This window comes from Cryptomeria japonica, chromosome 9, assembly GCF_030272615.1.
Source record: "Cryptomeria japonica chromosome 9, Sugi_1.0, whole genome shotgun sequence".
NCBI lineage: Eukaryota > Viridiplantae > Streptophyta > Pinopsida > Cupressales > Cupressaceae > Cryptomeria > Cryptomeria japonica.
In genome coordinates, this window is record NC_081413.1 from 239,170,351 (window position 1) to 239,189,027 (window position 18,677).

Genomic DNA, 18,677 nt, shown 5'->3' on the forward strand with positions numbered 1-18,677 from the left:
GGTACGGGTTCGTCCGTACATATATATATATATATATAAATTTTTTTTTAATATATATATATGTTCAAACTTCAAACATCAAAATTATATATGTTCACAGTTCCCAGTCCATCAACAATCTAGCCAACTTTAGACTAGTTTTAAATGAGAAAAACCAGTTTCATAAGGTTGGTCTATCAAATCTATCCAGCACCACACCCAAAGAAAAATCATGACCCTCATACCTGAGGCAAGCACATTCAATAACCCCTTGTTTACACTCAGCTAGGCAACTGAGGACAGTAGAAAATATTTCAAATCAAGGAATCCATACAAGGTATCATCCAGCTCAGCTAGGAGACTGTTCATACATCTCATTACAATTTTTTAGAGTACTGTAAAGGTTTCCATACTTGATCTAACTTTGGACATGCAGAGCAACAGATAGTTGTAATGCTGTTATTCCAGAGATAATAGTAAAATGGTTAAGTTGTCCTCATTTATTTATCTGTTCCTTTATAATTAATTTAAGTTGCAATCTAGATATGTGAATCTAGGGGGAATAATATATGTCGGTTGTAGTTTGTTGTGTTGAAAGGTCGGTGAAGTTTGGATAGTGTCACAATAATCCTAGGACGTTACACTCGGGTCCTCCTTGGTCCGACCTGAGTCCTGCCCAGGCGGCCCACGCAAGACCCACAAGGAACCCAGCCGCCTAGGCAGGACCCGGGTGGGACCCAGGTTGAACCAGGGTCGAGCATGAATCAGGACCAAGACCTGGGCATTTTAGGGAAGAACCAATAACTGAGAATAAAAGGTGACCTTTGCTCATTTATAATATCATTCAAGATTTCAAGACTCTTCAAACTTGAGGCTTTTTTTAAGTTAGACGTTGTTTTCTCTAATTCTTCCCTTAAGGAGACAATTTTGAATTCAAGCCTCTTACAACTTTCTTCTTTTGCCTTTAATTGTATTGTCACTTCTTCATGGATTCGATTTGCCACTTCAAGTTGAATATTTATATTGACAATCATTTTCTCCAACTCCTCAGGACTTAATGACATTTTCGCCTTGGATTCACAGTACTCATGAATCTGTAATTTTTGCTACAATTTCTTCTTCTTAAGTTTCTCTATTTCATTTGAAGCACAAATAAGTTCCTCTTCCATATCTACTTCTCCATCCATTTTATCATTCTCTTCCCCTTGTATCTCCTTCTCTACCTTTTCTTACTTTTGACGACATCATCTTTTGTTTGTATTGCCATGAAAAGGATCTCTTCTCTATCCAAGCAATTTTGTTCAAAAAAACTACTTTCTTCCTTAGAATGTAACCTTTTCTTGTTCTTGTAAGAGGTCTTTTGTTTCTCAAATTTGCCAATGTTTGTGGCCTTTTCTATAATGTTTGCCACCTCTGTTTACATTATGCTGCTCTTCTTCTTCACTATTTTTTGTTTTTGCATATGGGCATTTGGCTGCAAAGTGTCCTACTTTTCCACAATTAAAGAACTTGAAAAGTAACTTACCTTTATACTTGCCAAATCCTTTCTCTAGCTTCCTCATGAAATTAGCTTCCTCTTTGTTTGATTCATCATTGGAACTATCAACTTGGGTTCCTTCATTTACTTTTGGTCTTTGAAGGCTGCCTCTTTCTTAGATGGTTTCTCCTTTTCGGTCCTCATTTCGTAAGTTGTGAGAATCCCATGAAATTCATGCGTTTTGAGTGTATTAAGATCTTTCATTTCTTTGATAGCGAAGAGTTTCGCATCAAACATCAAGGGAAGAGATCTTAATACTTTTTGCACAATTATTTCATCCTCAACCTTTTTCTCCAAGGCCTCTGATACTATTAACAATTTCATCTACACGAAATAGATAGGCTCCAATGTTTTCATCATCCTTCATTTTTAATCTTTCACATTGTCTTCTATGTGTTTGAAGCTTGGTTTTCTTTACCTTGTCATCTCCTTCATAAGTCTTTTGAAGTTTGTCCCACAACTAGCACACAATGCATCACTTTCCAAATTCTGATTCTGAGAGTCCACACAAAATTGCATTCATAGCTTTGGCATTATTTTTGCTAGCCCTCTTTCTAGCTTGATCCATCGGTGGAGAATCTGGAGCAACATATCCACTTACCACCGATTGTTAAATATCAAATCCAAGAGCCATTAAGTAGGTGCACATCCTTATGCTCCAAAACAAATGGTTTGTTCCATCAAACAAAGGAGCCTCTTTGGAGAAAAATCCTTCTTGGTAGGCCATGTGTGCTCTTAAGATCTACCTTCTAGAGATTAGGTTATACTTCGAAGGAACTGGCTCTTATACCAATTGATGAGCACAATCTTATACTGAGAGGGGGGGAGTGAATCATTACAAGACAGTTCTTTTAACTTTTTTCAAATCAACAAACACAATAATAACAACTTCCAAATACCAACTTACGTAAAAAACCCTTTCGGAAAAAAACCACGGCAAAAAGACTTCCTTATATATTAAAAACTTCTCTTACAACTTTGTAGGCAGCAGCCTACTAGAGAAACATATATTTGTAGGCACCAACCTACTAAAAAAACCAATCCCCACTTATATTTGTAGGCACCAACCCACTAGAGAGACCAATCCCCACAACTAAGCACCAACCCTGCAAGAGACACCAATCTCTACTATTAAGCGGCACCAACCTCTTGAACAACAAACTTTTTGAAGAATAAATCTCCTTAAGATCTGCATTAAATCTGCAACAAACCACCTCAAAATTGTCTGCTCAAATCTGCTATAATTGTCCTCTTAGATCTGTTAAAACTCCTTCACAAAATCTCCCTTCAATCACTTTTAGAATCTGCTATAAGTCTGCATTCAAGATCTGCTCCAAAACAGCTTATATGTCTGCTCTAGTTCTGCTGCAAATCACCTTTAGATCTACTCATCAAATTCTTTAAAATTTGCTCATAAACATCCTTAAAATATGCTCTTGAAATTTGATTTAATTCTACTCTTATGTCTGCTGTAAATATGAAAGATGTTCGTTAATAGCTTGCCTTCTAATCCTCAAAACAACCTTATTTTATACCCCACGCATGCACCTCTTCACCCAACAGGGGCGACCCATCAAGGGAGGTCAGCCAAAAGTAGAAACAATAAATTTATTTTATTTTTACCAAAAAGGAGTGCCAAAAGCCAAGGGTTGGCCTGTGTTAAATTAAATAAATTTAATTATTTTTTACTCCATCAAATGGGGGTGACACACTATGTAAGGTCAGCCCACACAAAGTAGAAACAATTTCAATATGGGGGGCCAATATAGGGCAGGTTGGGTCGACCCTATTTGAGGATAAAATTCTGACTTGAAAGAACAATAAATATTTCTCATTTTTATTTAATTCTGCTGTGCATAAAACTTCTGAATTGAGCCTCCTTAAGAAACAACATGATGTCCTTGAATTTCTCCTTTGACATCAATGTAAATAATCCAACACAGTCCATGTTTATTAGCCATGCTTTCAAGAACCTGTATGTTTCTTCTTTACCCCAGAATGTAATTCATCCTAGATTTCCAATACAGGACAAAAAAATTTAAGCATGCTTTTAAAGCTGTTATATTTATTGCACAGAACAAATCTCACTTGCCACCTGAGTAACCTCTAGATAAGATCAAAATTGTCAGTGACATTCCTTTTGTGCAGGTGCTTGTGCGATAGCAGCACATCGTAGATTGCATATATGAGAGCAATAGTAAGGTTAGAGTCTTAACTACATCTTGCTCATTCCTTACACAAAGCCAAGTATCAAAAAAAACAATTAATAGGGTTGGTGTTAAGTCAAGTCTACTTTCTCAAATGACAGCAATGGCCTTTAAGGAGGATTTGGGGCATGATAAAAGATCTAACCATCGCATGAAGATCACAATGATGTTAACTGCATTAAACATCACATTATCCATAAATCTTTACATCAGTTTCAGAATGGGTTGCCAGGTTATGCAGACATGAAGGTAGAGCAAGAACTACGCAATTCAATTAAAATCACAAAGAAATTAGAAATGAACATATCAATGAAATAAAAACAATACCTGATTTAAGTGTCTAAAAAACCAATTAAAGACTCCAGGTCTGCAAGGAGATTTAAGTGAAATAATACCCTCTTTTTTCATGATGAACAACCTAATATTTGTCTCTAAGCAACAAACTATTCGATCTTGAAAAAATCCCAAAAACATTTTTCTCTAACAAAGGAATCAAATTATTTGCACTACACATTTGAGTTAATATAATCAAAAAACGCTTGCACAACATGTCCATGTGACACCCTTACACTCCACTCTATGACAACTAAAACTTTTGTATCATTGATTTTTAGCGTTCCTATAAGTATGGCTATGGGGTTAACCTTGGTCAAAGATTTTGGTGTTTGCGATAGCCAGCCTTACAATCATGTTACTACAGTCACATTGAACTTTCTGTCTGGTATAGTTGTTAACTAAAGTTTGATTGGTTTTAAGGACCTCATTCCTCTTTCTGGCACAGTTCCCTGAGACTCAACTGTTTCATAATATTTATTTTTGTATAAATGAAAATTATCTTCCCATTTTAAAAAGGCTATAACGGATTCTTATATTAAAGAAAATATCTCCATGCATCAATATATTCAATATGGTCACTTACCAACACTTATATGCACTATGTGTTTGATCCACATCAAGTCCTAAAATTTATAAAAGCAATCCATTAAATACTTCAAATAAATGTTTATCCCCATTACATTGATTAACAATAAATACCCTATCATACACAATGGTTATAAGTTACTATTCAACAGCTGGCACTGGCATAGTGTGATGGTCAAGTTATGGTGTTGTTGTTCTTTCCATCAAGCTTCAAACCCTGCCGGGGTGTTATTGTTGAATATTTAAATTGGGGATGAGGTCCCCCGTTTGTGACCTCACCGCTTCATAGATCCCAGTCAACAGCATTTACCCCTTTTATATATCAAAAAAAATAAGTTTCTATTCACCATCATAAGATCAATAATAGGAGTATGACTTAATTTATAACATATATCATATGAAAATCAGTGAAATGGAAAACATACCCTTTATTTGGAAACTTCAGTGTTTCAGGAGACCAGTACTCAATAAGCCCTTTACTATCTGCAGATATCACCATGTCAAAAGCATGGTTGTACTTCATAACTTTTACTGGTCCACTATGGATCTACAAGTTAAACATATGCTTGAGAAAATGTATAAACCAAAAAATCATGGATAAAAGATACCTTAGTTTTTAAATAGCTGTAATTCAAGACCCAAGTAAAAGCAAACCAAACACAAAAAATTAATTTACTTAGAATGTCGGATTGAGAAACCTTATTTGAAATGATAGGTTCAGTGCTACCAGCACGTGCATCATATATCTGAACATCGGGTGAGTTTCTGTCAGTGATTGCAAGTTTTGCTTTAGCATCTCCTTGCTTGAAAACCCACTCAACAGTGCCAGGAACAAATGGCAAACTGATCATGACCATCATATCATAGTTGACCACATCATAAATCTTTACAGAATGATCATCGGAGATTGTACAGCAGAGTAAGCCATCTGCACTAACCTGCATAAAGGAATCACTTTCCTGCTGACAGTTGCTTAAAATTCTATAAAGTCCACAACATATGGTATTTTCAAAACCAAAACAAAATCATCGGGCAAACTATGCCTTAGAAAGTATGAAATTATATTTTTGAAAAAGTTAAAAAGACTTTTTCTACAAAATCAAATGCCAAAAAATCTCAGACATAAAATAAAATAAGTGTAGACATATTTGCCCATATAACCTATTGTACTTATAGGAAAAAGTTTTGTATCATGCCACATTTCAAGCTTAATCTTGTCATTTCTTCAAGTTATAGGTCATGTTTCAAGCTTCATCATGGTCGTCCATGTTTTTTGTGTCTCTCGTCTATATCTTTACAGGACCAACAAAAAGAGATTTCAAATGCATTCACCAAGGTAGAGAACAGTTTTCAATCAATGAAGAAGTGAAGGAAAATAAATAACCAACACATGAAAATATGTTCTCTAATTGAGTGGAGCATGCCAATCAGATGTTCAAGTAAAAACTTCAGGCAAGTTAGCTAAAGTGTGCCAGAATGAAGATGATCAAAAGTTAAGTCAGAAATTTTTCAAGACCATACATTGGCATGCACTATTGTTCACAATGAAGAATTTCTAGTCAGCATGCATGGCTTTGTACCATTTAAGGTAGAAACAAGTTTTCATGTAAGTTAAAATGCAATATGTACAAGCACAACAGCATAGAGCACGAAAACAAATCTTGTTAAAATCAAAAACTGGCAATCATTTATAATGGCACTTGCCACATAAACAATAAAAGGACTTTTCAAGAAAAGAAAATTACAAGCCTACAAAGGAGTGCACGCCATTTGAAGGTGAATAAAATATAAGAGCCCTCCATGGATATTTAATTTTCTGATTTTTGTCTCTTTTTTTTTGTTTTTTCTGATTTCTGATTTTTTTTGTGTTTTTGAGATATAATAAAATAAATTGCAGGATTTAAAGAGGAATGCTAGAAAACCTTTCTAAACACTAATAATTAAATTCACTTTCCAAAAACTCAACATCTTTATTGCTGATTAAATACAGAAAAGTACATACCCTAATCTAACACCATCAAGATTACATATAAGCAGATGAGACAGTACAGCCAGGCTGGAATAAAGGTACAACAGCTAGTTGGCATGGTATGGAAAGGCTGAGACTGCAAACAAGAGATTAATCTGCTCTGAAAATTCCAATGATTATAATCACCCTTCAACAGCTGATAAACCCTTCAAAATCAGATCTGAAAAAACTTGCGAAACCCTGTACTGGGACAATAAAATAGTATGGCCAGCCTTGAGAAAGGTACAACTGGGCTCGTGAATGGTACGACCCTGCAAAATGACCTTCAGTCTCTTCCAATCTGCAAACAATCGACTTCCAGATGCCCTATCAAGTTTGCAAACTAATTTCAATGATCCACAAATAATCTCTAAGTGAGATTATCAAGGAGTGACCTTGGGTGATCTTCCACACCTGCAGATACTAATCCCTCTAAGAATTTTTGTTCTCAGAAAACCTGAAACTTCACCAGCAAACCCTTGATCTCCAAAAACTTCCTTGATTTCCAAAACATGAATGAATTATTGAGCTTTCAAGAGCCCCTATTATAACCTTCTCCAAAACCCACAACTTGGAGAAAATGAAATGCACTGTTATAATTTCATTTCATCTCAATTAATCATTTAATGTAGTTGGCTTTTAATGTTTTTAAAATCCCCATAGTTCGCATCCACTTTTGGCTTATTAAAAAGTCATATAATCAAAAGACTTTTAATAATCATTTTGACCCACTTATATCGTCACTTTATGAAATGACTTTAAATAATCATTAAAATAACTTATGCAATTAATACTCATTATATCCCCTTAATATAAAGTCATTAATTTAATTAATATTATTAAAGTCAAAACTTTAATAAATGAATATTAATCATTAACTCCAATAAACGCCAATATCAGAACATTGAATTAATTTTGCCAGCTACCCAATAATAGTTGTGGTACCCTCCAACCGTCCAAATGACTTACTGTAAATGGTAAGTATTGGACAAAATGCTCAAGAGAATTACTAAAAATAATAAATATGTACAAACAGACCACCAAAAAACTAGATCTCTGAGATGGAGAGTACTGAAATAAACAATACAAGAATCGCCGAAAAGCCCTGAATAACAAAGGGTCCCCTAAACATTCCATTAGCCTAAAAGGACCAATGATAACAGGCAAACCTCTAAAAATAACTAATGCTCAGGAAAGCGCAAAAATGGGGACATTATAGTTCGCCCTTCCCAAAGATTGCTTGTCCTCAAGCAATGCAAATACAACCCCACAATCATCAATTGATCCAAAAGGAAACCAAGAATGATCCCTGGATCCCAAGTCAACATAGGAGATTGTAGCACCATCTGCACAAGGCACTGTCTGTAAGGTACTAACATGAGAGACCTCCTAAAAACCTCATGTAAGAAGAGCAATCAAAAATGGTGTAAGCTCAAACAACTCCTCAAAGAATAGTTCTTCAAAAGAATCATCTCAATACACCATAGGGGTAAAGTCCAATAAGCCAACACTTGCTCCCTCAACCTCAACAACTGAACTGCAAACCCATGTGATTCTAGGGTTCCAAATCAATCTCAAGAAGGAGCCACCATGCTAATGCTATACTGCTCTAATCAAAATTGCCAACCCACCATGCACCAACCACAATCTCCTCTCCTTAGTGAAGTCCACTCAGCAATCCCACTGCCAAACTCAATCCAGGGCAATGGAAAAGAAAAACTACTCAACCATAAAGTATAAATCCCAACATATCCCTTCGAGTTGTCCCTAAAATGAAACTAATCAATCACTACCAAGGGACTAGTATAGAAAATGTTAGCATAACCAACTCTACAATTTGCTAACCATGGAATGCCTTTGTGGTTGCCAACTGAAAACATGTCATCAACACTTAATCTCAAAGTGTCCAAAGGATGATCCTAAGCACACCAATCAACCCAACCAACTGAAGAATCTCCCACAACCCGCTTCCATAAAGCCTACAAGGGCTCAAAAACCTTCTGCTCATAGACTGATGACACCATAATCAATGCAGAAATGCAAAGGCAGCAGCTAATGATATGAAAGACCTTTGAAAACATAGACGAGAGCATGAAAATCACAGATAAGACTTCTCCTATGATCAGATTACCTCCAGTAACCAACTCCAACCACCAAATATTCCATTGCTAGACCAAAAAGGTATACCAACTCATTTCCGTGTCAAGAACCAAAGTCCTGTGGAGGCTAATTGGTAAGTGGATAGTGGTGCTAACAATCACAATAACAACTCCAAGGGCCTTTGAAAGATAACCACAGCATACAGAAATTCGTTGTCCCAAACCAATTCCGAGAGAAAACTGTTAAGCTTACAATACAAACCTTCATAAGATGAATTCCCCTAGTCTGGAAGGTCTGAAATAAACAATAACAATTCATGACTAAAATCAACAAAGCACAATCTGATTTGAGAGCTCTACATAGAGAACTACAGTAGTATCCATGGAAATCCAAAGTATGAGCATGTAAGGTAAGCATTGTGTTGCACCCAAACAAGTTAGAACTGACTAAGAAACACTCCCAAGTAATCTCCAATAGATAGTCTTCACTTCCTTGACAAAGAATAGTGTGCCAACTCCCCTAAATCTAAGCTACTGATTCGGGTAGGGGTACGGGTACGGATTCGTGGATACGGCAAAAAAATTCCTTGGGTACAGATATAGGTACACCCATACATACGTACATACATACATACATGCATGTGCGTGTGTGTGTGTGTGTATATTCAAACATCAAAATTATAAAATATAAACTATATCCCTCTATAACTATAAGAGGAATGATACTCATAAATCCATAATTGCCTATAAATATCAAAAGATAGAATATTTTAATACCTCATTCATAAGTTGCAAAAATGAAAATACTCAAGTCTCAAAATGTCATTATACAATGAAAATGAAAATTATAGTCGATTTTAATATTCATATTCTTCATCAAAGTATCAATGTCAATATCAATATTTGGTTCAATTTCATTTGAACCACAATCAATTGGGTTGCCACTACCACTAGCTGCTACACAACACAAGGAAAGTGATTTCACAAAACATAAGCAAACAGCTGCTACATATGCATAATGTAAATCAACTAAAGTCAATCTCAGTAATGCTGATATAAAGTTTACTAATTCCATTTTCATATGTATAGCTCACAAAGGCAACTGAAATGATATTTAATTGCTTGATTGTTAGCATATTCTGATTAAAAATGATGTCACAAAGTTGTGAGAGTGAAACTAAGGTTTTACTTTTAATTTATGAAACTATACTTGGATACACCCTAGGTTCTTCCTGGGTGCCTGGGTTCTCTGTGGGTCCACAAAAGACCCAAACACCCACAGAGAACCCAGACACCCACGGAAACCCCAGGGTCATACCCAAGCCGTACCCAAACCATACCTGTACCCGAACAATACCTGCACTAGGACCTAGTGTAATGTCCCCTATTTATAAGCTCAGTTCCCAAAGGGAAACATACATTACTATCTACCATGTTACAATAATTACGAATTAATAACTAAGGTTGCTCATAGTACAGTTAGGCATTGTCCTTATTGAGGCCTAATCTTAATCCCCTACTAATTTCTAATCTTGGATGGGAAACTTGATTGTCTAGGGCACGATGATACCATCTCCCTAATGCAGCCTAGATTACCAAAACCTCAGTTCATTCACCTTTGGGGCCTGCACCCAAATTTCAGGATCATGAGTTCTTTCACCCTTGGGGCTCATCTATCATGAAATGGTTTTACTCCATGTCTCCCTAACAGCATCACACCACTCGGGAAAAAGGAATTAGAACTGGTTAAGAGCTCGGGACTGTAAATATGTCAATATCTTGTTGTACTATGAATGTATATGAAATTAAGTATGATTGTCATACACATTGCAGTCTCTATTAATATTACTATTAAATTCTGCACAAAAACATTATCAAGCTTTATATATTAAGCATACATATTAAGCACATCCCCATGCGTACCACAAGGAACAAAGATGTTAATGCCTGTAACTTAATAACAGTTCTGATCTGATCTGATCAATAGTGATGTCAATGGATGTTTTTAATTCCTTTCCTTTATATCTCTCAATGTGAAGGAGAGGTCGCACCTCTTCATCATGTATGCCCTTCGGCAAGAGACACACCCTTTAACCATTAGCACCCTTTGAAAGAGTGCAACTCTTCATTATTTCTGCCCTTTGAAAGGGACACAACCTTTCACAATCAAATCTGCACTTCTTATTTAAATCAGATCTGCACTTCTGATTCCCAAATTATCCCCCTTTCAAATGAGTTCTCCTCTCCCTTTTATACCTCATATTTGGGGAGTCACAACTAATCATTTCATGCCTTTTAACCATTCATTAACTTTAATCAAATTTTAATAATATTCTTTTATATTTTAATTTAATTTTTATTTTTATTCTTTTGTATTTTAATTTTGCTATTATTATTCATTATTAAATTATATTTCAAAGTGGGGACATTACACCCAGGTTAAAACAAAAGAACCCGGCATCTTAGCCCTAAATGAGAGAAAACCATGATGTAAAGTGACTGACCTGCAAACAATCAGCAAGCTCACAACTGAAAATCTGAATCATTCTTCGCCAAGGAACACTCCCAAGAGTATCTATTTGATCAATGCTCCATTCCTTACTTAGAATCTCTCTCCAATCCACCCCTAGATGAACCAATAAAATCACATAGTGGCTGGGAAGAACAGGAAATGCTCCCTTAAGTCTGAAATTTTGATCCTTGTCACTCTAAAGGTCATTCCCATGAGTACCAATAAACTCCATAAATTGTCATGCCCCGATTTTGCATTGACAAATTAGATTAATAAACAAAACTATACACATCCTAAGGTGATAATGTATATGCAAACCTGACAACAGTAGTATATAATATTTCTTTTAAATCAACCGTTTGAAAGATTAATTGGATTAATTCTCATAAAATAATAAACAGGTATTAGTAGTGGCAGACCAGATCTGACGCATGCCAGATCTGTCTGCCTTTGCAACAATTAAATAGATCACTAATTTATGCAGCGATGTGAATGTTGAAAATATTAGTTGTTAGTCAACACATTAATGAAGAGGCGCGATTTGTCTAAAGGGAAAGGTGCGATCAAGGAAAGGTTGTATCCATCACCAAACAAAAGGGTGCAACCATTCAACCATTCGAATATATATTTAATAAGAATCGCATACTCATTTAGGATTATGGGAGATATCCATCACAAAAGATAGGTTTAAAACTACAAAAGACCGATATATATTATCGATCAGATCAGATCAGAACTGTTATTAAGTTACAGGCAGTAACATCCTTGTTCTTGATGGTATGCATGGGGATGTGTTTAATTAGTATGCTTAATATATAAAGCCTGATAATGTTCTTATGCAGAATTAATAGTAATATTAATATGGACTGCAATATGTATGACGGTCATACTTAATTTCATATGTATGACGGTCATACTTAATTTCATACTTATAGTCTAAATCATGCTATTACTATTAGTATTTAAGGAGATGGGATCGAGTTGTTTCCAAGAGGGGCAGTCTAAATCCAGACAATAGGGTGATTCCCAAGAGAGGGTGGGGATCAGCGTCCCGAGAACCTTGAGGGACAGGGTCCCAAGATAGGGTAAGGGCTTGGATCTGTAAACTTTGAGGGAACCTATTGTATTTGGTATCTAAGCACTTGGGTAACATTCACATCCTCTTCTTCCTTAAAACTGAAATAGTAACAAAATTTGACACTTGCATTAAGGATTATGGATGTATGATAGATGAGCAAGTTACTAATTAATAAATTAATGGAATATCACTGATTTGATTCATGTTAAGATAGAATCGTCTCCTAATCAATTTATTTTAAGTCATAAGTACATTGGAATAGGTTAATTATGGTTAAAACAGGCTTAAATCTAGTAGGGGACATTACATAAATTCTTGTTGAAGATCCCAAGAATGGATACCCAACCAAGAATGATCTCCAACATAGCTAGAAAGGTAGATATCGTAACTCCAAGTGCCATCCAAATCAAAATACATATCATGGAATTTTGTAACTTCTTGGGTAACCTAATGTAAGCCATCCATGAAAGCATCAATGACTAAGGTGCAAGGAGCAATTGTTGACTTCAAAACTAACCCCAAAGAATGATTAGCATGATATACAACGTCACTAAATCCAAAGGATGCATTGTCAAGTATGTAGATGTCATATTTTTGTCCTTCTTTCTCAAAGCTCCATAAGAAACAAACTGGAAACTGTGTTTCTTTACTGCTGTTTTGAAAATTCCAGCAAGCTCTAAAACATTGATTGCAAACCTTTCAAAATCTAAAATGTTAAAATCTCCAAGAATCAATACATCCTATGAGGAAAATACATCACCTACTATAATTGAAGGGTGTGCAATGCTACTCGTCGACTCTTATAAGGTATGAAATGTCCCACTTGTTAGCCAACTCCTAAATTCAAGGCCAATCCTCATGCAAGAATGATGCAACTCAAGGCAAGGTAAGTACTTTGTTAATTCTATCTTAGAATCTCTAGTATAAATTTGTTTGGCCCATCCGAGCCACCAACAGTTTTTTGGCGACTCTGCTGGGGACACGGACGCATTCAAAAGCCTCACGCTTTCGTTTGAAGACTACTGTCTTGCTGATTTTAAAGAAATAACTTTTCTTGGGGTTTCCTGTTGATAAGAGCTTGGATATATTTTAATTTCTCTAAGCTGGAAGGCTTGCGTGTTTACGTTCATCGAAGGAGAGGTGAACATATTGAAGAGATATCTCCTGCTAAACAAGCTAGATTCCATTTGCTTACTAGTACATCCTCCCTTTCATGAACCACAAGTTATCCTCCTTCAAGGAGAAAGAAGTCTATCCCGAGTGAAAATTCCTCTTTCTTTTTCAAACCATTGATATCTTCATTATCTAGTATGGCTAATCCACTTCTGCTTCCTCCTCCCAGTCCGTGGGGAGTAGCTTTTGGTCCTTTGGCTTTAACCCCACCTCTTCATCCACTTCCACAAGATTCTCGTAAAAATCTTCCCAAGTTCTATGGAGATGGAAAGCAACATCCCGATGAACATGTCAAATCTTTCTATATGGCATGTGGTGTTCTTGGAGTAGAACATCAAGATGTTGTTGTTCGTTTGTTCATAGAGACTCTTCAAGGTATTGCAGCCAATTGGTTTTTCAATCTTACTACTGGTTCGATTGTTTCTTGGAACTCATTGAGAGACAAGTTTGAGGAACGTTTCAAGCCGGCGGAAGATGAACACGCCTTGTTGGCCCAGTTGACCCAAATGAAGAAGGATACCCATGAAGGCATGCGTGAATTCATTGCTAAGTTCAATAAATTAGCAAATAGAATTCCTATCAATTCTAAACCTACTCCTGAGAATCTCAAGTGCTTTTTCATTAATTCTCAATTGCCCGAGGTCAGTTTCTTCTTAAGGCGAGCATCTCCTGCTGATTTGGAAGTTGCTCAATCAATGGCTACTGAAATTGAGGACGATTTGATCCTAGCTGGTAAAATCAAAAAGGATTCTAATCAGTCCCAAGGAGGTTCACATATGGAGGGTTCGTTTTCTGGTTCTACCGATCCAATGGTGCAGAAATTAGCAAATGAACTTCTTGCTTTAAAGAAGCATCTCAGAATTCCTACCCCACACCATACAAGGATATCCCAAGACGGACGTATCCTAATGCTACTGCCAGTTATGCTGCTAAGAATCAACCCAAGTTACCACCGCCTCCTGAGAGGCTTGCGCTTGAACCACCTCCTTCAAAGGCAGCAGTTGGCTATTATGAGACGAATCAAAATGAGTCTTCTTATTTTGATTATCAGTCTGATAAAGTTGCTCTTCATCAAGAAGAAGATGTAATTGGCGACTCTACTATACGCTATATGCACTATGATGACTCTATTGCTGCCGAAAGGACTCATAGTCAAGCATTTGTTGTAATGACAAGATCTCAGACTCGGTTGGCTCAACAAGATGAAGCTGCAAAAGTTGCAAGTGATTTACAAACACCTGTTACTGTTGCTAAAAGGGGAACACCACTGCCCTACATTCCAAAGGATGCAGCAAAAATTCAAGTAAGTAACAAAAATCCTCCTTTAGCTTCTTCTATTGATTCCAAGCCCAATATGCCTAACCCCAAACCACAATTGGACAATGTTAATCCCTCTGTAGCTGGTTCATTTCAAGCTTTCGATATTATTGACCATGCTAGGAAGACTAAGATTCAAATGTCCGGAGTCGAATATTTACAAGCTAATCCTGATCAATTTGATAGGTTAACTGACTTTGTTAAAAGTAAGGAAACTCGTCCTATACTTGAAAATACTGCCCCACAAGAACCCAAGAATTTGCCCAATCATTTGGTGACCATTCCATCTACCACCCAAGGAAAGATAGAACCTTTTTACATTTCCCTATTGATCAATGGTTTTCAATTGAGCAATTGTGTCTTGGATTCTGGTGCTTCTGATAACGTCATGTCCGCAAAAGTTGTTCAAGCTTTGGGGCTGACCTTGACCAAAACTTTTGGTCATTGTTATTCTATGGAAAACAAACAAGTGCCTCTTATTGGGCAAATCAAAGATGCCCAATTTGCATTTTCAGCTTTTCCGGATAATAAAATAAAGATGACTGTTTTGGTAGCTGACGTTCCTGCGTCATATGGAATGTTACTCGGCCGTAATTTTTGCAAGGATGTTGGGGGCAAACTCAACATGGATATGACGGAAGCAAGAATACCTGTCAAAGGTGTTGTGCAGAAGTTAATTCCTGAAAGAGAAACCAAGTACACGGTTGTCAAGTCTGATGATCCCCATGCTCAGATTCTTTTTGAATCTTCAAGTTTCGGGAATAATTATCTCCATATAGATGAAATCTCAGAATTTGCTGAAGATTGTCCTTCTACCAGCTCCGACATTTCACTACTTTCAGCGAATGAAAAAATTTTTGATACTGATCAAGATCAAGCATCGAAAGATGGGTCTTCCAGTTCATATGTTATGGTTGAAGAATCTCATCTCTCATTGCTGATGAAAGTATTCCATTACCTTCTCAACAAGAAGAGTTTCAGTCTTCACCTACACAAGAGGAGAGTTCATCTTCTCCTATGGAAGAAGATGACAATTTTTCTTTTGATAATGCATCCGTTTTGGATGAAGGCAGCACTAATCATTCCAATGAAAACGACAGTTCAAATGATGTGTGGACTCTTGAGTTTGATGGTAGCTACGCTACAAATGGATCCGGAGTCGACGTAGTTCTCATATCTCCTAAGGGAGAGATCTTCCCTTATTCCTTCAAATTGCAATTTGCTAATACTAACAATACGGCTGAATATGAGTCGCTTTTGTTAGGAATAAGCGTTGCATTGAAAAGAGGAATCAAAAATCTTCATGCCCAGGGTGATGCAGAATTAGTAGTTTGCCAAGTAAGGAGTATATATCAGACTAGAAATGACAGACTTGGGCATTACCGTAATTTGGTATGGGAAAATATTGAAGATTTTGATGCTTTTAGCATCTCAGTTGTTCCTCGTGAGTATAATGACAGGGCCGATTCCCTTACTGTTTCAGCCACTTTGTTGGTTCCTCATCTTGACTTTGGTCAGGATAAATATATCATTGAGTAAATATGTAGACCTATTGTGCCTGACAATTCGGATCATTGGTAGATCTTTAATGATGACAAGCAGATTAACAATTTCTTGCAAGTTGAGGATGGTTTCAACAACCTGTATTTCGAAGGAAGTAATTCTCCTGCTTCTTCGTCATCAGATTCGATGTCTGAAACATCATCCGACCCGGATGAAGAGATTCTTCAGCTGAAAGGAAATAAGATTCCTAAGGGTTTGGTTTCTCTTGAGAAGCTTTTTGATAAACATGACCGTTATATTAAGAGGTGACAACAAGAAAATTCTATATCTTCAATGGGTTATGAGAAATATAATATTGGTTCAGATGAAAATCCAAAGTTTGTCAACATTGGCAATAATTGCACTTCAGATGAAAGAGATCAGTTCATCCAGCTTTTGCGCCAATACCGTGATGTCTTGGCATATTCATATGATGATCTAAAATCCTTTCAACCCAAGGAAGTGCAACATGACATTCCCCTCAAACTTGGTGTAGAACCTTTCAGATAGAAGCAGTGCCAATACAATCCAAAAATTTCAGGTACCATTCTTTCTAAAATTCAAAAGATGCTTGATGCCCGGATTATCTTTCCCATCCATCATTCAACATGGTTGGCAAATATAGTGTCGGTGCGTAAGAAGAATGGAGAAATACGTATCTGTGTTGATTTTAGAAATCTTAATCAAATGTCCCTCAAGGACAATTATCCATTGCCAATCATAGATCAAGTTTTACAAACGGTGACAGGTTCCGAGATGTTATCTATGTTAGATGGATTTTCAGGATACAATCAGATTGAGGTTAGTGAACCTGATCAACATAAGACTACATTTACTACTCCATGGGGTACATTTGCCTACCGCAAAATGCCTTTTGGGTTGATCAATGCAGGGGCTACTTTCCAACGAGCTATGGACTTGGCTTTCCGCGGTACTGTGGGAAGGTATATTGTAGTGTATCTTGATGATCTTACTGTTTTTTCTAAAGATCGTGAGAATCATCTTTTTCACTTACAAGATGTTCTTGAAAGATGTCGCAAGCACGGCATCTCCCTTAATCCCAAGAAGTCAGTTTTTGGGGTGACACAGGGAAAACTCCTTGGTCATATTGTTTCCAACGAAGGAATAAAAGTTGATCTAGAAAGGGTAAAATCCATTCAAACTCTTCCTTTGCCGTCCAATAAGAATACTGTTCATTCCTTCTTTGGTAAGGTAAATTTTCTGCGGAGATTCATTCCTGACTTTGCAAAAAAGACTCGTCATATTGTGGATATGATGAAAGGAAAGACTGCTTTCCATTGGAATTCAGAAGGCAAAGCTCCATTCAATGATATCAAAGATGCAATTGATCATGCACCCGTGTTGGTATGTCCCAACTACATCAAGGAGTTCATCATGTATAGTTACGCTTCCGAGCATACTATGTCGGCTATTCTGATGCAAAAGAACTCAGAAGAGATTGAATCTCCTATTGCTTTCATGAGTTGTCCTTTAAAGTCTCATGAACTCAAGTATTCCTCTATTGAGAAGAATGCCTATGCGGTTGTTAAAGCAGTCAAGAACTTTCGTTTTTACATCTTGAATTCTCATACCGTTGTGTTAGTTCCTGATACATCAGTCAAGTCTATCTTAACACAACAGGAGTTTGACACAAAAAGAGGGAATTGGATTGCTAAAATCCAAGAGTATGATTTGGAGATTAAACCTACAAAGCTTGTTCGAGGAAGAGGACTCTGTCAATTGATAGCAAAAGGGATTCCAGAGGAGCGAGAATTGGATGATTCTGAAGATCTTCCCAAGGTGTTGTTTGTCAGTACTACTGATGAATGGTACTCTAATATAGCATTTTTCTTGACTTATGGTGAATGTCCACAACATTTGTCATTCAAGGAAAAAAGAAGTATCAAGTTGAAAGTTGCGAACTTTGTATTATGGGATACTAGTTTGTACAAAAGAGCAATTGATGGTACTTCCTCCGTTGTGTTGACAAAGCACAACAAACCAAATTGCTGGAATCTTTCCATGACAAGGCTTGTGATGGACATTTTTCTGCACCAGTGACTGCTCACAAAATTTTGAGAGCTAAGTATTATTGGCCTACGCTCTTTCAAGATGTTTTTCGATGGGTGCGTAAAAGTGTACATTGTCAGCAGTTTGTGGGCAAACAGAAGCTTGCAACGTTTCCATTAAAGTCGGTTATTGTTGAAGAGCCTTTCCGGCAATGGGGCATTGACTTCATTGGTGTGATCAATCCTTCTTCAAGTGCAGGTCATTCGTATGTTCTTACTGCTACGGATTATTTCA

The 18,677-nt window shown here is 36.7% G+C and overlaps 1 protein-coding gene across 2 annotated transcripts in view; it reads right to left on the reverse strand.

Moving 5' to 3' along the window:
- The window catches only part of LOC131037180 (peptidyl-prolyl cis-trans isomerase CYP71), a 137,023-nt gene that overhangs the window by 56,032 nt on the left and 62,314 nt on the right, over positions 1 to 18,677 (reverse strand). For both annotated transcript variants that reach the window (XM_057969250.2, XM_057969251.2), the window contains exons 4-5: positions 5,343 to 5,582; positions 5,070 to 5,191 (exon numbers count right to left, since the gene is read on the reverse strand). In XM_057969250.2, the coding sequence (XP_057825233.1) occupies positions 5,070 to 5,191; positions 5,343 to 5,582 (362 nt within the window). The remainder of the gene's footprint in view (positions 1 to 5,069; positions 5,192 to 5,342; positions 5,583 to 18,677) is intronic.